Genomic DNA, 21,628 nt, shown 5'->3' on the forward strand with positions numbered 1-21,628 from the left:
GTATATGTGTGTGAGAGAGATTGAGGGGTTGTGTGTGTGTCTGTGTCTGTGTGATATTGAGGTGTTGTGTGTGTGTATGTGAGAGAGAGATTGAGAGGTTTTGTGTGTGTGTGTGTATGTGTGATATTGAGGGGTTGAGTGTGTGTATGAGATATTGAGGAGTTGTGTGTGTGTGAGAATGGTGGCGCACGCCTTTAACCCCAGCACTTGGGAGGCAGAAGCAGGTGGATTTCTGAGTTTGAGGCCAGCCTGGTCTAGAGTGAGTTCCAGGACAGCCAGGGCTACACAGAGAAACCCTGTCCCAAAAAAACCAAAAAAACAAAAAAAAAAAAAGAAAGAAAGAAAGAAAAAACAAAACAATCTTTCATTGAACCTGGAGTGAGACTGGCAACCAACAAGCCCCAGTGACCCTCTTGTACCCCAACCCTCAGTACTGGGATTACAGGCCCATATGTCAGTGCCTAGCTTTTTACTTGGGTGCTCAGGATTTGAACTCATGCTTGTGGTTCTTACCCACTGAGCAATCTCTTAACCCTAAAGCCCAACCTCTTAGGATGCAGTAGCCTTTTGAAACAATGTAGCTGTCAGACATCCTGCTGCACACCTTAGTCTTAGCACGCAGGAGGCAGGAGTGGGCGGGGCTCTTGTGAGTTTAAGGCCCGGCTAGTCTATATATTGAGACACTATCTTAAAAAAAAATTAACCATCTAGGATGTTTGATTGTTGACTTTTTAGATAGTCTTATGTAGCTCAGGCTGTACTCCCTATGTTGCCAAGGATGGCCCTGAACTGTTGATCTTCCTGTCTCTGCCTTCCAAGTGCTGGGATTATAGGTGCTAACATACCCAGCTTAGCCATTAGGTTTGTACCTCTGAAATTTTATAAAAAAACAAGCCATAGCACATCCTATCCAGAGCTAGGTACAAAGCCATGGCTGCTGGCAGAGCCCTGGATAGTGCCCATCCGACGCGCTCAATGCCTCCTTCCTGCAGGTGCTGAAGTCCACAGGGGATGTGGTTGCAGGGCGGGCCCTGTACGAGGGCTATGCAACAGTCACTGACGCACCCCCAGAGTGCTTCCTCACCCTACGGGATACCGTACTGCTGCGCAAGGAATCCCGGAAGCTTATTGTTCAGCCCAACACTCGCCTCGAAGGTAACAGATGTTACAGCATTTGGTGGAGCTACCTGAGGTCTCTCCAGAGAGCAGATGATGCGCTTGGTTCAGGGAGGGCTATCTCTGCCACGTTCTTTCTGACAAACCTCGGGCCCAGAACCTTACACACACACACACACACACACACACACACACACACACACACACACATGGCACTAGTTGTCAAACAGCAGTAAGAGTCTCAGGAAGGCAACAGAGTGGAGCTTGTAGAGAGACCAGACCTGGACCTGGCAGATCCTGACTGAAGGTCCTCAACGGAGGTAACGTCAGGCAATGAGCTGGGACCATGTAGTCCTAGAACTGAAGAGAATGTGAATCAGCAACATTCAGGATGGAGATGTCCTGGATCATTCGTTCCCCCTTCTCAAGTAACATTCCATTTTCAGAATCCCTGACCCTGCCTGCATGGTACCGGTACCTTGTGTGCCCTGTCTCTCCAAGGCTACTCTACTTGATAGCCTTTGTACACACTGTTCCCTCTGCTTGGCACAGTGTCTTTCAAATATGTGCTTGTCTGATTCTTCTTGTTAGTCAGGTCCCTGTTAAATGGCACCTTCTTGAGACATGCTGTCTCCAGCCCCTCAACATGAAATAATCCCTTCAAATAACCCCTTCAGTCTCCTGTCTCTCAGCCTCATTTTCTTTGTGCTTTGATACACAGAGTTCAGGGGAGGCCTCTGAGGGATGGAGCAGTGGATGTAACTGAGGCTATTTTCTGAAGTAGTTCAGAGCCCATTAGGATGAAAACTCAACGAAGATATTAATCACACATGTTTAAAGGGTACAAACAGTGCTCTAAACACTTGGATAAAGATCACATCTGTAGCTTCAGAGTGTTCAGGAAAGGTCTTGGGAGGAAGTGGTGGAAGGAACCAGACCTGAGGAACAGGTTGGAGTTTTCAAAGGTAGTGGTGAGCTGGGGTGTGGTCCCTGGTAGAACATTTGCCCAGTATGTAAGAGGCCCTGGGTTCTACCCCCAGCACTTTGGTAGTTGGTAGTAGTGATGATGGTGGTGGTAAAGGACTTGCAGGCCCTAGGTACTGGGTAAAGTGTTTTCACAATAGGCTGGGATTGTAGCTAGCTGGCAGCATGCTTTGCACTGCCAAATAAGGTCCCAGGTTCCATCCCCAGTATGAGAGCGGGGGTGGGGTGGGGAACTTTTCAAGAATGAACTCCCCCAAGCCCAATGAAGAATGATTACTATATCCTCTCACCAGTTTTCATCTGGGAACTGAAATACACACAATGGTCTTCACAGAGTCAGGACTTGAACTTAGGCCATGTTAGCCTGAAGCCTGCACTCTTAGCTACTGTCTACCTCTCAGGGCCACATGCTACACAGAGTGCAAAGGTTGAGCAGCTGAGGAGTAGTCAAGGGGACGATTCCCACCAGAATCTAGGGGGCTTGTGACAGGCCCACTTAACAGGGCAGATGCTCAGAGCTGCTGCTGAGCACCCCACTGATGCTCTATCATATAGCACAGGAAGGGAGGTACTATGTTTATTCCCCACTTTACCCACAAGGCTCTGAGGCTTAGAGCAGCTGGGAAACTTGCACATACGTCAAACTAGACGTATGAAGCAGTTGATGCACTGTGAGTTTCAAGAGGCTAAAGACTATCTTGTTTGATCTAATATAGCACTTAAAAATTGATCTCAGATTTATTTATTTGATGTGTGTTTTGCCTACATGTATGTGTGTGGACCATGTGCATGCAGTGTCCTTGGAAGCCATGAGAGGGCATTGGATCCCCTGGGACTGGAATTATATTGATTGTGAGCCACCTTGTGGGTGCTGGAGGCCAAGCTAAGAGCAGCCTGGGTCCTCAACAAGAGCAACGAGTACTCTAACTCCCTGAGCCATCTCTCCAGCCCTGACATAGTGCTTTGTCAGTCATTTTTGTTAGTGATTGTTGGGGTTATGTTGCTTCTGAGACCAGGATTTCCTAGGTTAGCCTTAAAATTAATGATCCTTATTCCCCAGCCCCTTGAGTGCTGGATCCTGGTGTATGCTACCATGCCAGACTTGACTTGACTTTGTACATAAGGGAAGGATGAGAGCAGGTGGCAGTTCATGTAACTCTAAGTCTTCCCCATGTCATTTTGCCTTCCTCATAGGGTTATTCTGATGCCTTAACTAGATAACTAGCCTGAACACTGAACAGTTTGTGCCCTAGAGCTCAGTCAGAACTTGCTGCCCCTATGAATGTTACTATGTAACCACATCTTTCTGTGCTGCTGTTTTCTCTCCATCTCCTCCCAGGCTCAGAAGTCCAACTTGTAGAGTATGAGGCCTCAGCGGCTGGTCTCATCCGGTCCTTCTGTGAGCGTTTTCCTGAGGATGGGCCTGAGTTGGAGGAGGCTCTTACCCAGCTGGCCGCAGCAGATGCTCAATTCTGGAGGGACCAGGTCCAGGAGGCCCTGTCTGGCCAGGCTTGAGAAGACCTGTGTGGTCTCTCCCCTCTTTGTCAAACCAGGGCTGTCAGTGGCTCTGAATTGTGTGTGATTAGGAGTCAGGGGAGGGGTAGGAGCTCGGACTTTGGTGCTACCTCAGCTGAGGGTGGTGATGCAAACCCCTTCCATTTGTCAGCACTTTCCAGTTTACCATACTGTCCTCAGTTCCTGGATCTGCACTGCCATCTATGGCGGGAGCTCAACAGGGTGCCTAGTCTGGTTTTCCAGATGGGAAGGTGGTAGTTCCAAGAAGTGACTGTTCTAGATCTGACAGGTGGCAAGTGACAGAGCCAGGGCTCAAAGCATTTTCACCAAATCCAGCACTCTTCGTGTATTACTTTTATAGCCAGAAAAATAAATATGACAACCACCATCTTTGCAATGTGTGTGTTTCTTCTTCTTTCAGTTCAAAACCTGGGGAGGGCACAGTACATCACTTTTGGCTTCCAGTCCACAATAAGATTTTGATATCATTGGTGTCATTTACCTCAGCAGTCACTATGACTTTGAGTTCTTTTCTGGTGGTTAGCATCAATTTCTTTATAAACAGCTCTAAAAAAAAAAAAAAAGCCACCAAGGCAGAAGAATTACACATCAGTTTCAAAGTACCATTACTACCACCACTGGAACTAAAAATACAGGCTTTTGAGGGGAGGTCAGGCATCATAAGTGAATTAAAACAGAGATCTTTAACCTTGAACTTATTCTAACATAAAGTATCTAATATTAGCGTCTTTCTTATGTCTTTTCAAACCCAAGTTATCTTTACTTTTGATTTAAAGGAATACTATGATTCAAATTTGGGCAGTTTGGTCTTTCTTTTTTTTCCTTCAAAGGTAAAGCTCTGGGTTTTAAAATATTTAAAAAATTTTAAGTCTGCCTTATTTAACATTGTATTATAATCTAAACAGGAGAAACCTGTAGATTGTATTGGTCATCTTTGTACCTTTAATAAATTATAATTTTTAATGATTAAAAAAAGATTTTGATATCATTTCCAAAGGAAGGAACAAACAGCATGGGTTCTGGAGCTCTCCTTTGTGACATGTTTTAAATATTTGTGTGTATGTGTGCATTTTCTCCACGTGTGTGCCGGTGCCAGCAGAGGCTGGAAGACAGCATCAGATCCCCTGGAACTAGAGTTACAGAATTGTGAGCTGCCATGTAGGTGCTGAGAAGCAGTCCAGGGTCCTCTGCAAGAGCAGCAAACATTCTTGTACTTTGAAATATTTCAGGAGCTAAAGAACTAGAACGTACTAACACGAGAGCCTATCCTTTAATTTGTTTCTCAGCCTAGTCTTAACCCCTAAAAAGGGCTCCTCCCCAGGCCTCGAAGCCAGGGCCCCTGTTTTTATGCAGAAACCGTAAATCAGCGTTGCACAGGACAAGGAAACCAGCGCTTATTTGGTCCCAGCCTGGACAATTTCATCCCGGAACTTTTGTTCCTGTGCTTTCGGATGCCCGGATTCTATTAGGTGTTGCGCGACGGCTGAGCTGGTTGCCAAGGCGACACCTGGGAAGATGGCTGCGAGGTCTTCGGATTCTGACAGCGGGCGAGCTGAGAGGTTAGGTCCCCGTTCTTCACTGCTTCCGTTCCCTCAGATGAATAGATCGTGCTTGGTGGCGGGTCCTGGGCTCTTGCTTTCTAACAGCGGTGGAAATTCTGGAAGTGCCCTTTAGAAATCAGATACGAAAGCAAAGCCGACGGCCAAGAAGTGTCTGTATGTGATTGGCTGGTCACTCCGGGCGCCAAATGAGCCCAGATCTAGAGCCTTTCAGAGTCTGTGCTCTTAGTCTCAGGTGTCATCTCTCTTAGAGCTTTTTTTTCCTTTGCTATGGGACTCACTTTCCAACTATCTTTTTTTTTTCCGTCTCAGCAACGAAGCCAATTCGAAATGGCTGGACGCACACTACGACCCCATGGCCAACATCCACACCTTCTCCTCCTGCCTGGGTGAGTCTCTAGACAGACCTAGGAACACCCAGATTCTAGGAAGATGGGAGGAACTGGTAACGGTTTCATGGAGAAAACTGGGATTCTGAGATTCATTTACAACCCTTTTGTGTTTTCTAGCACTGGCAGATTTGCATGGTGACGGGGAGTACAAGGTAGGCAATCAAAAAATTGAGGGAGGGGCAGAACTCAGAAGTGAGATTTGCAAAGAGGCTCAACATACTCTGGAACTCACCAGTACTAAAGGCACATTTCATTGCAATTTCTTCCTTCCTTTCTCTCTTTCTTTCTTTCTTTCTTTCTTTCTTTCTTTCTTTCTTTCTTTCTTCCTTTCTTGTTTTGCTTTGTTTTTCGAGATAGGGTTTCTCTGTATAGCCCTGGCTGTCCTGGAACTAACTCCGTAAACCAGGCTGGCCTCAAACTCAGAAATCCGCCTGCCTCTGCCTCCCAAGTGCTGAGATTAAAAGCATGCGCCACCACCGCCCGGCTCTTTCTTTCTTTTAATGATTTTTTTTTATTTGTATGTGTATTGGTGCTTTGCATGTGTGCATGTGTAAGGGTGTCAAATCCCTTAGAACAGGATTTAAAGACAGTTGAGAGCTGTCTTGTGAGTTGCTGGGGGTTGAACCAGAATCCTCTGGAAGGGCAGCCAGTACTCTTAACTGCTGAGCCATCCCTCTAACACCAGAATTTCTTTGTAATTTGGAAAGTGAACATTAATTTTATAACATGATCTGTAGAAGTAAAACAGAAAGCAAGATGTGGATTTATAGTACTAAGACATATGATTCTCTAAAAAAATAATGTGGGTTCTAGGAGTGGTGGTGCATGACTTAATTGCAGCACTTGGACAACAGAAACAGGGAGATCTCTGAGTTTGAGACTGACCTGTGAAATTCAAGGCCAGCCAGGTCTACTTTAGTAAGACTGCATCAAAAACAAAAGCAAACTAACAAAGAAGTCCACCTCCCGAAACAAAATTAGCGACAAAATTAATTTGGAGACATTTATTTTTTTATCTAGTGTTGGAAGGATGCATGAAGTATGGAGGTCAGGTAACAACTTTTGAGAGTCAGTTCTCTCCTGGCATGTAGGTTCCAGTGATTGAGCCTGGGCCATCAGACATGGTGACAAGCACCTTTACCCACTGCAGGCCCCAGTTCTTTATGTCTAATTGTTATGGCTTAACTTTTTGGTTTATAATACAAAATAATGGGCTTAAAATGTGAAATGATTCTCAAAGCTGTGTGTCTTTTTGGTTTTTTTTGGTCAAAAGTTTTTCTATATAGTATTCTTGCCTATTCTGGAACTCAGTATGTAGTCCAGGCCCCAGGCTGGCTCCAACTCACAGAGATTCACATGCCTCTGCCTCCCAAGTGCTGGAATTAAAGGTGTGGGCCATATGCCCAGTTTCTGTGTGTCATCTTTGAGTAGAGACCATGTTAATAACCTTCTCTATATCATCCTCATCATAGTGTGTGTGCTGCCGAGGTGAGCAAACAGCCTCTTAGTTTAAATACTGTGACATGATTCTTTGGTGTAAGGGAAAATACCTTGATTGGGAATAGGCATTAGAGTCTCATTGGGTAAAGGTGCTTGCTGCTAAGCTTGATGACCTGAGTTCTATCTCTTGGTTAAGTGGGATAGCAGGAAAGGACCAACTCCCTAAAGTTGCCCTCTGATCTCCACACGTGTGCTATGACATGGCTGTCCCCACACACATATAAATATATGTAATTTAGAATGTGAAGGGAAACAAAACTCAGGGAAGTAAGATTTTTCTGTTTCTCAAGAGGACATAAATTATCAGGATGCTGGTGATCATAGAGGCTGATAGTGTTATTATGAGGGTCTATAATTCTTTTCTCTCTACTTTTCTTTATAACTAGAAATTTTTCTTAGTTAAAAAAATTATTTTGCCGGGCAGTGGTGGCACATGCCTTTAATCCCAGCACTTGGGAGGCAGAGGCAGGTGGATTTCTGAGTTTGAGGCCAGCCTGGTCTACAGAGTGAGTTCCAGGACAGTCAGGGCTACACAGAGAAACCCTGTCTCAGAAACCCCCCCCCAAAAAATTATTTCAATATAAATATAAAATATCTTAGCCCCATAACAGAGAAGAACATTACAGCTATGTTCAGAGTCCCAAGTTTAATCCCCATCACCACAGGAAAAGGAAAGGAATGAATAATGAACAGATAAACCCCTCATCCGCCCCTGAGCATTTGCCAGGCCTATAATTCAGGATTTTATTTGATTTTCCTCCAGGTGTCATGAGGTAGACATTCCCATTTTGCAAGAGAGAAACCTGAGTTCAAAATAGTTAGGTAACTTTGCTAAGGGGAATACCTCTTCTAAGCCTCACGGCAAGACTTGGGTGAATGTAAGAGTGGATTAGAAAGCACTAGCAAAAAGAATGATTGAGACGGCCTTTATGCTGAACAGTCTCTTCTCCCTGCAGCTGGTGGTGGGAGACCTTGGACCAGGTGGGCAGCAGCCCCGCCTGAAGGTGCTCAAAGGACCCACAGTGCTGACAGAAAGCCCACTGCCTGCTCTGCCGGCCTCGGTTGCCACCTTCCTCATGGACCAACACGAGCCCAGGACACCTGCCCTAGCACTCGCTTCAGGACCTTGTGTCTATGTTTATAAGAACCTTAGACCCTACTTCAAGTTCAGTCTGCCCCAGTTACCACCAAACCCTTTGGAACAAGACCTTTGGAACCAAGCCAAAGAGGTAGGTGACAGCAAAGAAGAACTCAGAGACAGCAGCCACTGAAGGAGGAGGACCAGACTCTCAGTGGGCTCGCAGTAGTGGAAGGTAGGCCTCAGCCCAGCTCTGGAGCAACAGTGAGATGCTGTGCTCAGCCCTGAGCAGTAGCTTCCAAGAAGGCACTGAGCCAGGTCCTTTGGAGAGCAGTCACCATAGAAACATTTAGATGCCTTTCCACTAACTACATCCCTTCCTACCTGTGGAGAAAGAGGAACTAAAGAAGGAAAAGGCTCACCTGAGTGAGTGGGGGGGTGACCCTGGAGAGTAGGGACACGTTAGGAGGCAACAATAAAGAGGACGAACATGATCCCGAGGTGGATTCAAAGCGAGATCTCAGACTTGAGGTTGAGTGCCAAGCCATTGAGAAGAAAGCGAAGAGAAAGACCTGCCCCTCGTGCCCAAGTATAGACATAGTAAGCTGGCTGAGGGCATAGCTGCCAGTTAGAGCTCACAGGCTCTCTCTTCTCCCCATGCTGACACAGGACCGGATTGACCCTTTAACACTGAAGGAGATGCTGGAGGACATCAGGTGAGAGCCCACTTTCCCACTTTGCACTCCTTCATCCTGAAGCTCTCCTATGACCCTCATGAAAGCCGCCATGTTGGCCATTGTCATTGCAGGGAAAAGGCAGAGGTGCCTTTGTCTGTGCAGTCACTCAGGTAGGAGTCCTTTGGGGCAGGGCGGAGGGGGTGCCTGTGGACTGGCACCAGAGGCAGCCAGGCCACGGCATGCCGGTCCCCGTTCTGTGTGTGTGCAGGTTTCTGCAGCTGGAGCTTAGTGAAATGGAGGCGTTTGTGAACCAGCACAAGTCCAAGGTTATCAAGCGGCAGGTAATACCCTTTCTCTCTTTATTGCCCTATCAAAGTGTTTACACTTTTAAAATTGTGTGTGTTCATATGCAGACAGGTGCACTTGAGTGTGCCTGGGTGTGGAGGGCAGAGATGACCTCAGGTCATTCCTTAGGAATGCCATCCATCTCCTTTGAGATAAGGTTTCTTTTGGCATAGAGCTCACCAATTAGGTTACATTTGCCATCCAGGAGGCCACAGGGATCTGTCTGTCTCTGCCTCCCTGGCATTTCGTCTATGGCTTCTGGGGATCAAATACAGCGCCTGCTTGCCAAGCACACACTTTACCAACAGAACTGTATCTCCAGCTCCAAACACTCCTCTTTAAAAAAAAAAAAAAAAAAAAAAAAAGACCATGTAATCAGCAATTGATTCTAACACTGAGCCTGGCCAGTGGCACAAGTCTAGGGTCTAAAAGCAGGGAGCTTTCTAGCATGGATGGCTATGAAACAGCTATGACATAATATTATCACACTTATATTCTTAAGGATAAAGATAATTACATCCTTATTGCAGAATATTCAGAAAATAAAAGAGGACTATAAAGATGATTCCACTTCCTAGAGACACGCTCTTCTTGCCATTTCTGAACAGTTCCTTCACAGATAGGCATCTATGCTGCTTCCCTTGAGTAACATCTTGAGAACGTCATATTTTACATAGCCTTTGAGAACTCTAATTTTAGTAGCTCGTTAATTATTTAATTGGTTATGATTTTTTTCCATTTGTTTGATTTCACTGGTTGCTTTTTTGTGATAGCATCTCATTTGTTGAGTTTGTCTTTGCTCTCCTGATCCTCTTGCCTCTGCCTCCCAGTGCTGAGTTTGCAGGCCTGCACCACCACCCTCGGTGGTTCACGTCACCGTGTGTACCCACTACCCCTCCAGTGCTTCTGTGTGCACTTGTAATGATGCGTGCACAGCATACAGTGCACTCATTCACAAGAAAACATTTTGCTTCTGCTAGTTTCCATAGAGAAACTCTTTGAAATGGAAGCCTTCCTTTTAGACATCCAGTTGTAACTACAGAATAAACAGGTGTCTCCTGTAGACGTTCCAGAAAAGCTCTGCTCTCATTGCTCAGAGAGAACCAGTGTCTGTGCTTGTGGGTTTAGGTTTTAGCATGTTTCTATGTTCACATATGTTATTTTATTTTGTTTTGTTTTTGAGACAGGGTCTCACTATATAGTCCCAGCTATCCTAAAGCTTACTGTGTAGACCAGGCTGACCTTAAATTTACAGAGATTCACCTGTCTGTGCTTCCTGACTGCTGGGATTAAAGGCTTGTATTACCACTCCTGGATTGTAAACATTTTTTTTTTCTTTTTTTCAAGACAGGGTTTCTCTGTATAGCTCTGGCTGTCCTGGAACTCACTCTGTAGACCAGGCTGGCCTCGAACTCAGAAATCCTCCTGTCTCTGCCTCCCAAGTGCTGGGATTAAAGGCATGCACCACCACTGCCTGGCGACATTTTTTAAAGATATATTTTATTTTTATTTTATGTGTATGAATGTTTTGCCCACATGTACACATGTGCACTGCATTTGGGCCTGCTGCCTGCAGATGCCCATGTCATTGGATCTTCTTTTAAAACATGTCTTTTTGTTGTTTAGAGTGTTTGTTTGTTTGTTTGTTTGTTTGTTTGTTTGTTTGAAACAAGGTCTTGCTAGGTAGTTTGGGCTAGCCTGGAACTGGAATTTTAAGCCAAGCTGGCCTTGAACATGCAGCAATCTTCCAGCTCCTGCTGCTGAGATTCCACAGTAGTTGTGACTAATCACACCCAGCTCTTAACTGTGTGGCCCTGTTGGTTTTGACCAACATGTGAACGGCTCATGAGTGGCTTAGACAATACTTATCGTTATGCATTTAGGTTTGTAGAAGAAACACTCTTGCTATCAACATTCAGGCAACTTCTGATACTTGTTCCTCTTTTGCCCTCTCCCTCTCCTCCTCTGGCTCTGGGGTATCTGGGAACATGGTGGGGTCTTCTGCAGACAGTCATCACCACAATGACCACCCTGAAGAAGAACCTGGCGGATGAGGATGCAGTGTCCTGTCTGGTGCTAGGCACTGAGAACAAGGAACTCCTTGTGCTGGACCCTGAGGCCTTCACCATTTTGGCTAAGGTCAGTATCAGGTCTGTCCCTGGTTTTATACAAGGTCCAGAATATGTTCCTCTTGTTCTCCGAGTGTGGGTAGTTCAGGGTTCAGAAAGTGTAGCTAAGCATAAAGAAAGATTAGATGTCCCAAGAGCTCACCACTCTGGTGTGAGAGGTTCAGCACTGATGCTTCCAGACATTCTCATGTGTGGAATTCTTGTCTAGCTTGGTTCAAATATTGTTGTTTGATAGAGAGGTATACTTCTAGTTCATTAGTGCTGCTGTGATAAAACACTCTGACCAAGAGGAACTCAGGGAAGATAGGGCTTGATTGACTGAGAGCTCCAGGTTACAGTTTACCATTTCAGGGAAGTGAGGCAGGAACTCCACAGAGGAGAACAGAGAGGAAGGAACACACGCAGGCTGTCTGCTGGCACCGGCTTCATCTGCAGCTGGCTTTCTTAACTCATCAGCTCAGGGCCCAGCCAGTAAAATCATATTGCCCACATTCATGGTGTACCTTGCCAGTTCAATTAACAATCCAGACAGTTGCCCACAGGGCAGCCTGACCTATGTAGCTCCTCAACTGAAACTCCTCTCAGGCGAGTCTAGGTTTGTTTACGTTGATAGTGAGTGTGAGCAGTACAGTATCCTTAGATAGACAGGCTCATGTGCAGATCCAACAATTTGCTCTTTTCAGGTTACTCTATAACCTTGGGGTCTTCCTGTGCTCACAAAACCATGTCAACCTTTTTGTTGTTATTCTTTGCTTTTTTTTGCAGTGTAGCCCAGACTAGCCTTGAACTTGCGATCCTCCTAGCTCCATTTCCCAAATGCTGGTATTATGATGTGTACCACCACTGCAGCTTCATATCAGCCCTGAAAGGCTCCACATTCTCCATGGAGTTATGTATGTAAATACATACGTACATGGATTTACCTGGCCACTTGGTGTCCAAGTAAATGCTTCTCACTGTTATTGATGCTGCTCCCGTGGTCTTCCTGTTCAGACGCCTTTGTCTGTCTACTTATATAGCGCTCATGCTTTGCTGGAGGTGGTAGAGTTTAGCCAAATGGTGTAGACTTAAAGCTGCATAGGAATTTAAGCTGGGACCAGTAGGAAGTGAACGAAGATTACAGAATTTTAGTCAAGAATTAACAGTTTCTTCCAACCATGGTCAGAAGGTTTGAGCCATTTTCTTTGCAGATGAGCCTGCCCAGTGTCCCTGTCTTCCTGGAGGTGTCCGGCCAGTTTGATGTGGAATTCCGTCTGACTGCTGCTTGCAGGAATGGGAGCATCTACATCCTGAGAAGGTAGCTGCAGCTGCGGCCGCAGACACCTGGTGGCTTCAGAGGCTTGCAAGATGAACAAGGGGTGTAGGCTGGAGTTTGGAATTGAAAGGATAGAATTTTGTAAAGGAGGCTGAACTTTGGAGGGTAGATGGGGAACGGGGAGGGGAGGGAGGAGCCTGACCGGTAAGAGCCTGGCATGAGGGCTGTAATAGGAGAGTAGTGCAGCCAGAGGGTAGAGGCAGCAGTCAGAGAGTGGAGGAAGCAGCTACAATCTCTAGTATTTATTATATTGTTTTATAATGTATGTGACACATGCATTAGTTTGATATTCCAGACAGTGTTTGTTTGTTTGTTTGAGACAGAGTTTCTTGTGTAGTTCTGGCTGTCCTGGAACTTGCACTGTAGACCTCTGTAGCCTCGAACTCACAGAGATCAGCATGCCTCTGCATCCCGAGTGATGGGATTAAAGGTGTACCCCAGCACTGCCCAGCTAAATTATTTTATGTTTATGAGTATTTTGCCTATGTGCATGTCTGTACACCACGTACAAGCCTCCTGAGACTAGATTTTCAAGAAACTGTGAACAATGATATAGATGCTTGGGATTGAACTTGGGTCTTTTAGAAGGACAGTCAGTACTCTTAACCCCTGAGCCAGCTCTCCAGCCTCCAGACAGTCTCTTAACTCAAGACATTTTATTGAGCAAATGCTATTCAGTAGTGCACAGGGCGTTGGAGAGTCACTGGTAAGTGGAATCTGCTTCATGGGGAAGACATATAGTAAATAATGTAAGTTAGATGAGTTCTTACTGAGAAGAAATAGATGCTCAGTGGGAAAAGAAACATCACCTGGGTTGGTGGCATGAAGCGGGCGTGTGCCTGTAGTCCCAACATTTGGAAGGCTAAGAAGGGAGAATTCCCAGAGCCCAGAAGCCAGTGAGATACAGTCTCTATACAGCCTGGAGAAAGTGGGTCACAGCTATGACTAAGAAATTACCCCCTCTGTCTCAAAAAGTAAAACTAAGAAGGAGAGGCCAGAAAACTGATGAGCCATCCTTTTCTGATAAACCAGTAAACTTTCCAAGTCCAATAGCACTGGCTAGACCAGGTAAACATATTCAGAACTGTGAAATCCCAGGGTACTTGTTACCATAGTGAAGAGTAGGAGGGGACAGTAGGAAAACATACCTGGTGTCATCCAGGGTCACGCATCTTCTAAGTGGTTGGTGGAGAAACGATCTCATCATTTGCTCAGGTCCAGGGGTGCTCTTGGGTTAATCTGGGGTGCTGAGAAGGGACACCTCAGCCAGGGAGCTAGACGCAAGGCTCCTCTGGTCAGAGGTATCATGTCCTTTATTCCACAGAGACTCCAAACACCCCAAGTACTGCATCGAGTTGAGTGCCCAGCCTGTGGGGCTGGTCCGGGTACACAAGATCCTGGTGGTGGGCAGCACCCAAGAGAGTCTGCATGGCTTCACCCACAAGGTGTGGACTTCAGCCCGCCCCCTCCACACTGTCTGCCTGTGAGCCCACAGCTGCCCACTCCTTGCCGCTCCAGCCACCCCTTCTTTGTATGTAAAGCCCTGAGCTCCCTGCAGACACTGGCTGTTTCTTGCCAGGGTAAGAAGCTGTGGACAGTACAGATGCCTGCGGCCATCCTGACCATGAACCTCTTGGAGCAGCGATCCCGAGGCCTGCAAGCTGTCATGGCTGCTCTGGCCAATGGGGAAGTCCGAATTTACCGAGACAAGGCCCTGCTTAATGTCATCCGCGCCCCTGTAAGCATGCCTCTCCAGCACTGCCGCTGGTTCTTCCTACCCAAGCCCTTTTTTTCCTTCTCTGGTTTTTTTATTTAGTCTTTAACAGTTTCATACATGAATGTTATTGATCCCATTCACCCACATTTCCTTCTGATCCACCCCCAACTCCCTGTGATACCCTTCTCCTCAACAGGTCTCAATTCCTATTTTTATGGGGTTTTGTCTTATTTTTTCACATAATCCACTGAGTTTAATTAGGGCTGTTGGCATGTGTATGGAGTGGGTTTATTTACTGGGTCATGGCCAACTTACTGGTGGCAACACCCCTGAATAAAAGAGTCTCCTACCTCCAGCAGTGTCAACCGCCATAGCTCCTTAGCTCAAGTGGGACCTCAGCTCTTGTTCCACCCATCCAGCCCTGCTTCTTTACTGCCTTTCCTGACCCCATAGGGATGGGCCTTAGAAATGCTGGTTGAGCCCTTCACGATGTATACAGTTGCCACATGAAGGGAAAGGGGCATAAAAATGACTAAGCCCTTGATTCCGGGGAGTTTATATGTGGTGACAGCCGCCAGAGATAAGTGAACACACAGAGCTGGGGTGGGGGTGGGGGCAAAGCAAAGCACTAGAAAGGAGAGGGGCTGAGTGACTCGGGGCCAGATCAGTTTGCCAAGTAGATGAGTGACAGAGGAACATTCTAGACCAGGAGCAGCATGAACAAAGGATGAGGGACATAAACATTGTTTGTTTTTAGAGATAGGTCTCACTATGCAGCTCTCAGTGGCCTGGAATGACTATATGGATCAGATTGGCCTCTAACCCACAAAGATGTACATGTGTTGCCTGCTGGGTGCTGGGATTGAAGGCCTGAGCCACTAGGCCTGCTGCTTCTTCTCATCATCACCACCATCATCACCATCTCATTTCATCATTTCCCTTTTCCTCCCTCCAACCCGTCACACATACCCACCCTCCTTGCTCCCTCTCAAAATTATCATCTCTTTTTTTAAGTTGTTATTGTTTTACATGCACACATGCACACACACACACACACACACATAATTACAATCTGATCGAGCCATATAGTATGTATTAGATTTTAGGGCTGACTATTGGGTATTGGATAACCAATCAGGATTTTTAAAAATGAATTTTGTGTGTATGGCTGTTTGCCTACATGCATATCTGTGTAGCACATGAGCACATTTTCCGTGGAGGCTGGGAAAGGACATAGGATCCCCTGGATCTGGAGCCACCATGTGGATGTGAGAGTCAAACCAGGGTCCTCTGCTCAAGTAGCCAGTGCCTTTAACTCCTGATCTATCTCTCTAGTTCCAGGGTCTTTTTTATTTATAGTATATCTTAAATATACTACAAATAACATGTGTGTGCGTGTGCCATGCGAGCATGTGAGGATCAGGGGACAAGTTTTAAGAATGGCCTCCTTCCTCCGAGGGTTCTGGGGACTGAACTGAGGCTGTCAGACTCACACAGCGAGAGCTTTTACCCTCCAAGCCATCTCACCTCATAGAACTGAACTCCTTACTGGAGTTTGATGGTCACGTCTAAAATCTGGAAGCAGTGGTTGGCTCCTGTTGTACCGAGAAGGTACAGGGTTGGGAGAACTGGGTAAGACGGACTGGAATCTGATGTGGACGACCTTAAATATCTTGCTAAGGAGAGGAAAAGCCTTTGGAGGTTTGTGGTTTTGCAAGGCAGCAAAGGCAACCAAGGACCCAGTGCAGGCAGATTAGGTAGCCCAGGAGAGTGATCAGAAGGCCACACAAAAAGAAGGTAGGGGTGTTTGTTGTAGAACTTAAGCACAGCCTGGGAGATTAGAAGGGAAATGGATAATCCAAGACATATTTCCGAGGCAATATTGCTGCTACTTCTTAAATCTTACCCATTTTAATTCTCACTTGGGCTCTTCCCTCCAGCACATCTTGCTTTCCTTCTCAAGATATTTTCCCAGCTAAAGTCTGGTTTCCCCTGTAGGATGCAGTAACCAGCCTGTGCTTTGGCCGATATGGGCGAGAAGACAACACCCTCATCATGACTACTAGAGGTGAGGACTCGGGTCTGGGAAGGACAGTGGGGCTGGAGTGAAGGGGATGAGATTCTGTGGGGGAGGAGGGGCATGGATAGAGACAGGTGGGAGCCCAGGCCTGCAGACATGCCCTGTGTAAGATTGGATCAGATCATAGTAGTTGGAATTTTGCCTAGGAGCTAACCCTGGTCAGGCAGTACCTCTCCAGCCTATGCCTTCAGCATCCACCTGAGTGCCAAGAATATCACAGTTCTTCATAAACAGCTGCTGAGTGAGTGAGTGAGTGAGTGAGTGAGTGAGTGAGTGAGTGATAAGAGACTGCCGACAGCCAAGGGTGCTGTCACACAACTGTAACAGCAGCACTTGGAAAGGTGGAGGCAGGGGGACTTGGAATTCAAGGTCATGTTCAAAGGGAGTTCAAGTCTGTCCTAAGCCATATGGATCCCTTCTTCAGGAGGAAAAAAATACAGACTTGAGATATTTCATTTCTTCTAGAAAGTGAGTCTTGACAGAAAGATAGACATGTTTGGGCAAGAGTGCAGTTGTTTTGGGAAGAATGGGAATATGGGGTAGAAGAGGGGAATGGGTATGTTTTTGTTTGCCCACTTCTCAGGTGGTGGCCTGATGATCAAGATCCTAAAGCGGACAGCAGTGTTTGTGGAAGGGACTGGTGAGGTGGGTCCACCATTGGCACAGACCACAAAACTCAATGTGCCCCGAAAGACCCGGCTGTATGTGGATCAGACGCTGCGGGAGCGGGAAGCTGGCACGGGTGAGACTTAGGGAAAACCACAGAGAATCCCACTGGGTGCCTTGGACATGAGTGACATCTTAGCCAGTGGGGAAGGCCAGAGGTCTACTGCCCTTGGGTAACAAACTAATCCTCATGGCAGAGGGTGATGCTGGTGAGAGCCAGGGCACTTAGCACCAGAGGCAGCAGTTCCTTCCAGAGGCAGAAGTTCTCAAGAGAAAAGTAGAAACTCACCAGGATTCTTCTCCTTGTTATGTTTCCCCGCTCACCATTCATTTGTTACCTATGATGACACCAGGCATGCAAGGTATTGGGCATCCCCTACCTCGGAAGCTTAGTTCATCTAGCCAACTTCACCTTGTGTGCTAGTTGACTTCTTCTAAGGGCTGTTGGGGCACATACAGGGAGTGAAGGATACTGTCTGGAGCACAATAGTGGTTTACACCTTTAATCCCAGCACTTGGGAGGCAGAAACAGTAGGTACCTCTATGAATCTTGAGGTCAGGGAAAATTACATAGTGAGATCCTGTCTTAAAAGCAAACCAAACAAAATAACAACAAAACATGTAAGTGAAACAATGGATAAAGTTCTATAAGGGGACCAGATATAAAAGTCTTACAATCTCATAATCTTGGACTGGAGAGATGGCTCAGTGGTTAAGAGCTTTGGCTATTCTTCCAGAGAACCTGGGTTTGATTCCCCAGCACCTGCATAGTGGCTCACAATCATCTTAAGGCCTTTTCTGAGGGATCTGATGCCCTCTTCTGGCCTCTGCAGGCACTGCACTCATGTGCACATACCCACATGCAGGCACACACATACACATTAAAAAAAAAAACCTTATAAACTTTTTTTATGTACCAATAATATCCAACTGGCAAATATGATGAGAAAGGGTCTGTTCACAATAGCAAAGAGATTCCTAGAAATAAATATTAACGAAAAAATGTACAAAGTCTAGTAAAGAAAATTGTAAAACTACCTTCATGATGAAGGTGGTGGCACACACGTGTAATCCCAGCTCTTGGGAGGTGGAAGGAAGTATATCAAGTTCATGGTCATCTTTGACTACATAGTGAGACCCTGAACAACAGCAGCAATGCAATCAGCCACATCTGGAAGTGGATTTCAGGAAGGGTCATCTGCACCCGGCAAATGGTTAGGGCTAAGGGAGCCAACAAGGGGACTTAGGGACAGGGGCAGCGGGTAGGTGGTTGAGCTTGGTGTGGATAGGACCATACATAGATGGAGATGACTAAGAGGTGAAAGCAGAGGCAGGCCTGGGCACCCACAAGCTGCTAGAGACACACCATACAGTAGTGTCTGCACATCTGGAGCTTAACATGTGGATATGGGAACCAGTTTGAAGCCTTTAGGAGCTGGAAAGTAATGTTCCTTGGGCTAATCCAGAGAACAAGGTGGTGAGTGAGAAGACCAAGGCCAAAATCAGCCTTGAAACTGAAATCCAGCCTTGAGGGGTGAACAAAAGAAGCGAGGATAGAGACTGAGATTGTGTGTGCAGTGAGGTCGTAGGAGAGCCAGGAAGGAAGAAGTGGGCTGTGCTCCACAGCGTCCAGCATGGCCCTGCCTACCACAGTCTTCCCAGCGCCTGCAGGCCTGCCTTGCCCTGCCTATTCCCATCATGCCTTTCTTTTCTGTTCTTCTCACATAATGTAAGCAAGAGTACTCTCACCTTGCACTGTTTCAGTCTTCATGTCCTCTCTGCAGCCATGCACCGGACCTTCCAGACTGACCTCTACCTGCTGCGCCTCCGAGCTGCCAGAGCCTATGTTCAGGCCCTGCAGTCCAGCCTGAGCCCCATGTCAACCACAGCTCGGGAGCCACTCAAGCTGCATGCTGTGGTAAGTATCCAAGTGTAGGGACATTAGGGGTAGGGGTGAATGGCATCCTCCCTGCTGCACAGGTAAGCACCCAGAGCCACTGCCGAGCCACCTAGCCCTGTGCTCCCATCTCACCACCTCACAGGGCAGAGCCTGAGGCTCCTGTCCTCCTGAGAGGGCTGCTCAGCTACTATGCTCTCCTCTTCTGTGGCTGCTACAGAGGGGCACATGCTCTTTTGTTCCATGCTGTACCTCAAACCCCTAGGCTGGAGTGGGGTATAATAAGCAGAATAGTTACAGTGGGATATTGTACAGCCCAGGAACCTGGAGGGATTTTCCTGGCCGCAGATGAAGGCAGAGAGTGATTTCTGTTGGCATGAGCAGCCTACAAAATTAGTACAGGGAAGGTTCACCCTGACCTGACTCTAGGTAAACACGTACATACACACGTATGCACACAAACCCGAGGGCCCTAACCAATTCTGAGCGAGCCTGGGTGTGTTCTTAGAGCCTGTATTCTGATTGCTCCTTTTCTTTTCTTTTCTTTCCTTTTCTTTTCTTTTCTTTTCTTTTCTTTTCTTTTCTTTTCTTTTCCTCTTCACCAAGGCAGGGTTTCTCTGTGTAGCCCTGGCTGTCTTGAAACTCTGTAGATCAGACTGGCCTCAAAGTCAGAGATCCACCTGCCTCAGCCTTCCAAATGCTAGGATTAAAGGCATGCACCACCATGCTTAACTTCAGATGTTTCTTTTCTGAAGAGAGTGGCTAGATATAGAAAAAGGGAGGATTATCGAGCCACTTAGAATGGGAGGAGGTGGTCTTTAAGTCATTGAGCCACCAGGATGGAAAAGGAAGGCAGTTGTGCCCACACTGGGGTCAGTGATGAGCACAACTGCAGCCCTGAGCCAACTGGACTTGAATCTGCTAAGTAGCATCCATCAAGACCTTCCCTGATCCATGCCTTTGCCATCTCTCTGCTTCTGTGCCCTTTAAGAAACAGATAGATGGAACTGGAGAAGAATATCTCGAGGCCCTTGATGGAGAAGCAGCAGGCAAGATGGTGGTATTCAGTGTTCAAGGCCAATGGATCTTAAGGGCCTCTCCATCTTACTCTCTCCACAGGTTCAAGGCCTGGGTCCCACCTTTAAGCTCACACTTCACTTGCAGAATACGTCAACAGCTCGGCCAGTACTAGGTCTGCAGGTCTGCTTCCTGTACAACGAGGCACTCTATGCCCTGCCTCAGGCCTTCTTTAAGGTACTAGATCTTCATGCTGACATGGACTCCAACAGTCAGGGCTGGGGCTGACAAAGTGCCCCTATTAGGTTGTAGTAAGAGTAAGGGAGTGGCTAATAGATCAACACAAGCCAGAGACCAGACAGCCCCTGCCTCTACTGCCTTTTCTCCCAGCCAAAGAGACCCCAGGAAGCCACACAGAAGGAGCTGGAAAATGGCTGTGTGAGTTTTTCCTCTGTGCTCCTAATTGGAGAGGGCAGGGGGCTCCAGATCATGCTGTTTCCCAACTGTTCCTGCTGAGGAAAAGGAGCCACTCTCTGCCCCAGTCACTATGGAAGCAAAGGACCTGCTTCCCCAGGGCTATGGTGTTCTCAAGTTGGGCGAAGCAATAATTAAAGCTCTGGAACAGGGAGGAGTCAGCCTTGGTAGACTAGGTTTAACCACAGACACATGAGCCCCAGGCTTGCACTTACCTTCCCTGCACCTTGTTCCCTGGATCTGGTTAGTCATACTTGCCCAGGCTGAAGCTTCCTGAGAGGACAGGCATAAACGCTTTGTAATCTGCCAGATGCTGTCTAGGTATGTGAGCTTTGAGGATTAATCTATTTCTGTTCCCCAAACAGGTTCCTTTGCTGGTACCAGGACTCAGTTACCCACTGGAGACCTTTGTGGAGAGTCTCAGTAGCAAGGGCATCTCAGACATGATCAAGGTAGGTTGCTATTTCAGAGAGGCAAGTGGGACCCTGGGGAAGCCAGTAGAATGAGGGTGGAGAAGACTGTCAGGGCCCTGGGCTGTGATGGGGTATGTTAGCACAGCAGAGGCCTCGCAGCCTTCCCAACCCTTTAACAGATAGGCTGGGAACCTGTCACTTGAGCCAGCACAGACAGATTTGCTGTTGGTGAAGAGGAGAGGTCAAGTTGCCCTGTCGGCCATGTCTCCTCCTCCCTAGGTGCTAGTACTCCGGGAAGGCCAGAGTGCGCCCCTGCTGAGTGCCCACATCAACATGCCTGTGAGTGAGGGTCTGGCAGCTGCCTGAGCCCTGGGCCAGCATTCAAGCCTTCACAAAATGGAGCCAATCAGATCCAGTGACTTCCAGTGTCACCAGACTTCCTCCGACAGCAATGTAGTGAGGCATCAGCTCCCTGTTCCTCTCTGAAACAGTCCCCCTGCTCCCCACCTGTGCCAGTGGGCCTGTGCAGCGAGACATGGAGTGCACAGAATCAGCTCCTCCTCCCTCAGAACCCACCCAGGCACTGTCCCTCAGTTCCTGCTGCCTGTCACTCTGCCGGTGTCCCAGGAAGAGATGTGAGGTGGTCAGGGTGAGCATAGCCCCAGCCCGCCCTTCCTTCCTTCCTTCCTTCCTTCCTTCCTTCCTTCCTTCCTTCCTTCCTTCCTTCCTTCCT

The 21,628-nt window shown here is 47.1% G+C and overlaps 2 protein-coding genes across 2 annotated transcripts in view; both read left to right on the plus strand.

The window, feature by feature from the left end:
• The window catches only part of Dpp3 (dipeptidyl peptidase 3), a 19,529-nt gene extending 15,521 nt beyond the window's left edge, over window positions 1-4,008 (plus strand). The window contains exons 17-18 of the mRNA XM_028770991.1: window positions 993-1,155; window positions 3,440-4,008. Of these exons, the coding sequence (XP_028626824.1) occupies window positions 993-1,155; window positions 3,440-3,615 (339 nt within the window). The 3' untranslated portion in view covers window positions 3,616-4,008. The remainder of the gene's footprint in view (window positions 1-992; window positions 1,156-3,439) is intronic.
• A 1,124-nt stretch (window positions 4,009-5,132) lies between these two features.
• On the plus strand, window positions 5,133-21,622 carry Bbs1 (Bardet-Biedl syndrome 1). The gene is made up of 17 exons (XM_028771146.1): window positions 5,133-5,195; window positions 5,508-5,584; window positions 5,705-5,739; window positions 8,044-8,316; window positions 8,835-8,881; window positions 8,974-9,012; window positions 9,111-9,183; window positions 11,195-11,326; window positions 12,507-12,613; window positions 13,956-14,076; window positions 14,211-14,369; window positions 16,347-16,416; window positions 17,012-17,170; window positions 18,879-19,012; window positions 20,111-20,245; window positions 20,848-20,934; window positions 21,175-21,622. The coding sequence occupies exons 1-17, from the start codon at window positions 5,152-5,154 to the stop codon at window positions 21,259-21,261; spliced, it is 1,779 nt and encodes a 592-aa protein (XP_028626979.1). The 5' UTR covers window positions 5,133-5,151; the 3' UTR covers window positions 21,262-21,622.
• Window positions 21,623-21,628: the final 6 nt, after the last annotated feature.

Source organism: Grammomys surdaster, unplaced genomic scaffold (genome assembly GCF_004785775.1).
Source record: "Grammomys surdaster isolate TR1022 unplaced genomic scaffold, NIH_TR_1.0 205, whole genome shotgun sequence".
Classification (NCBI taxonomy): Eukaryota; Metazoa; Chordata; class Mammalia; order Rodentia; family Muridae; genus Grammomys; species Grammomys surdaster.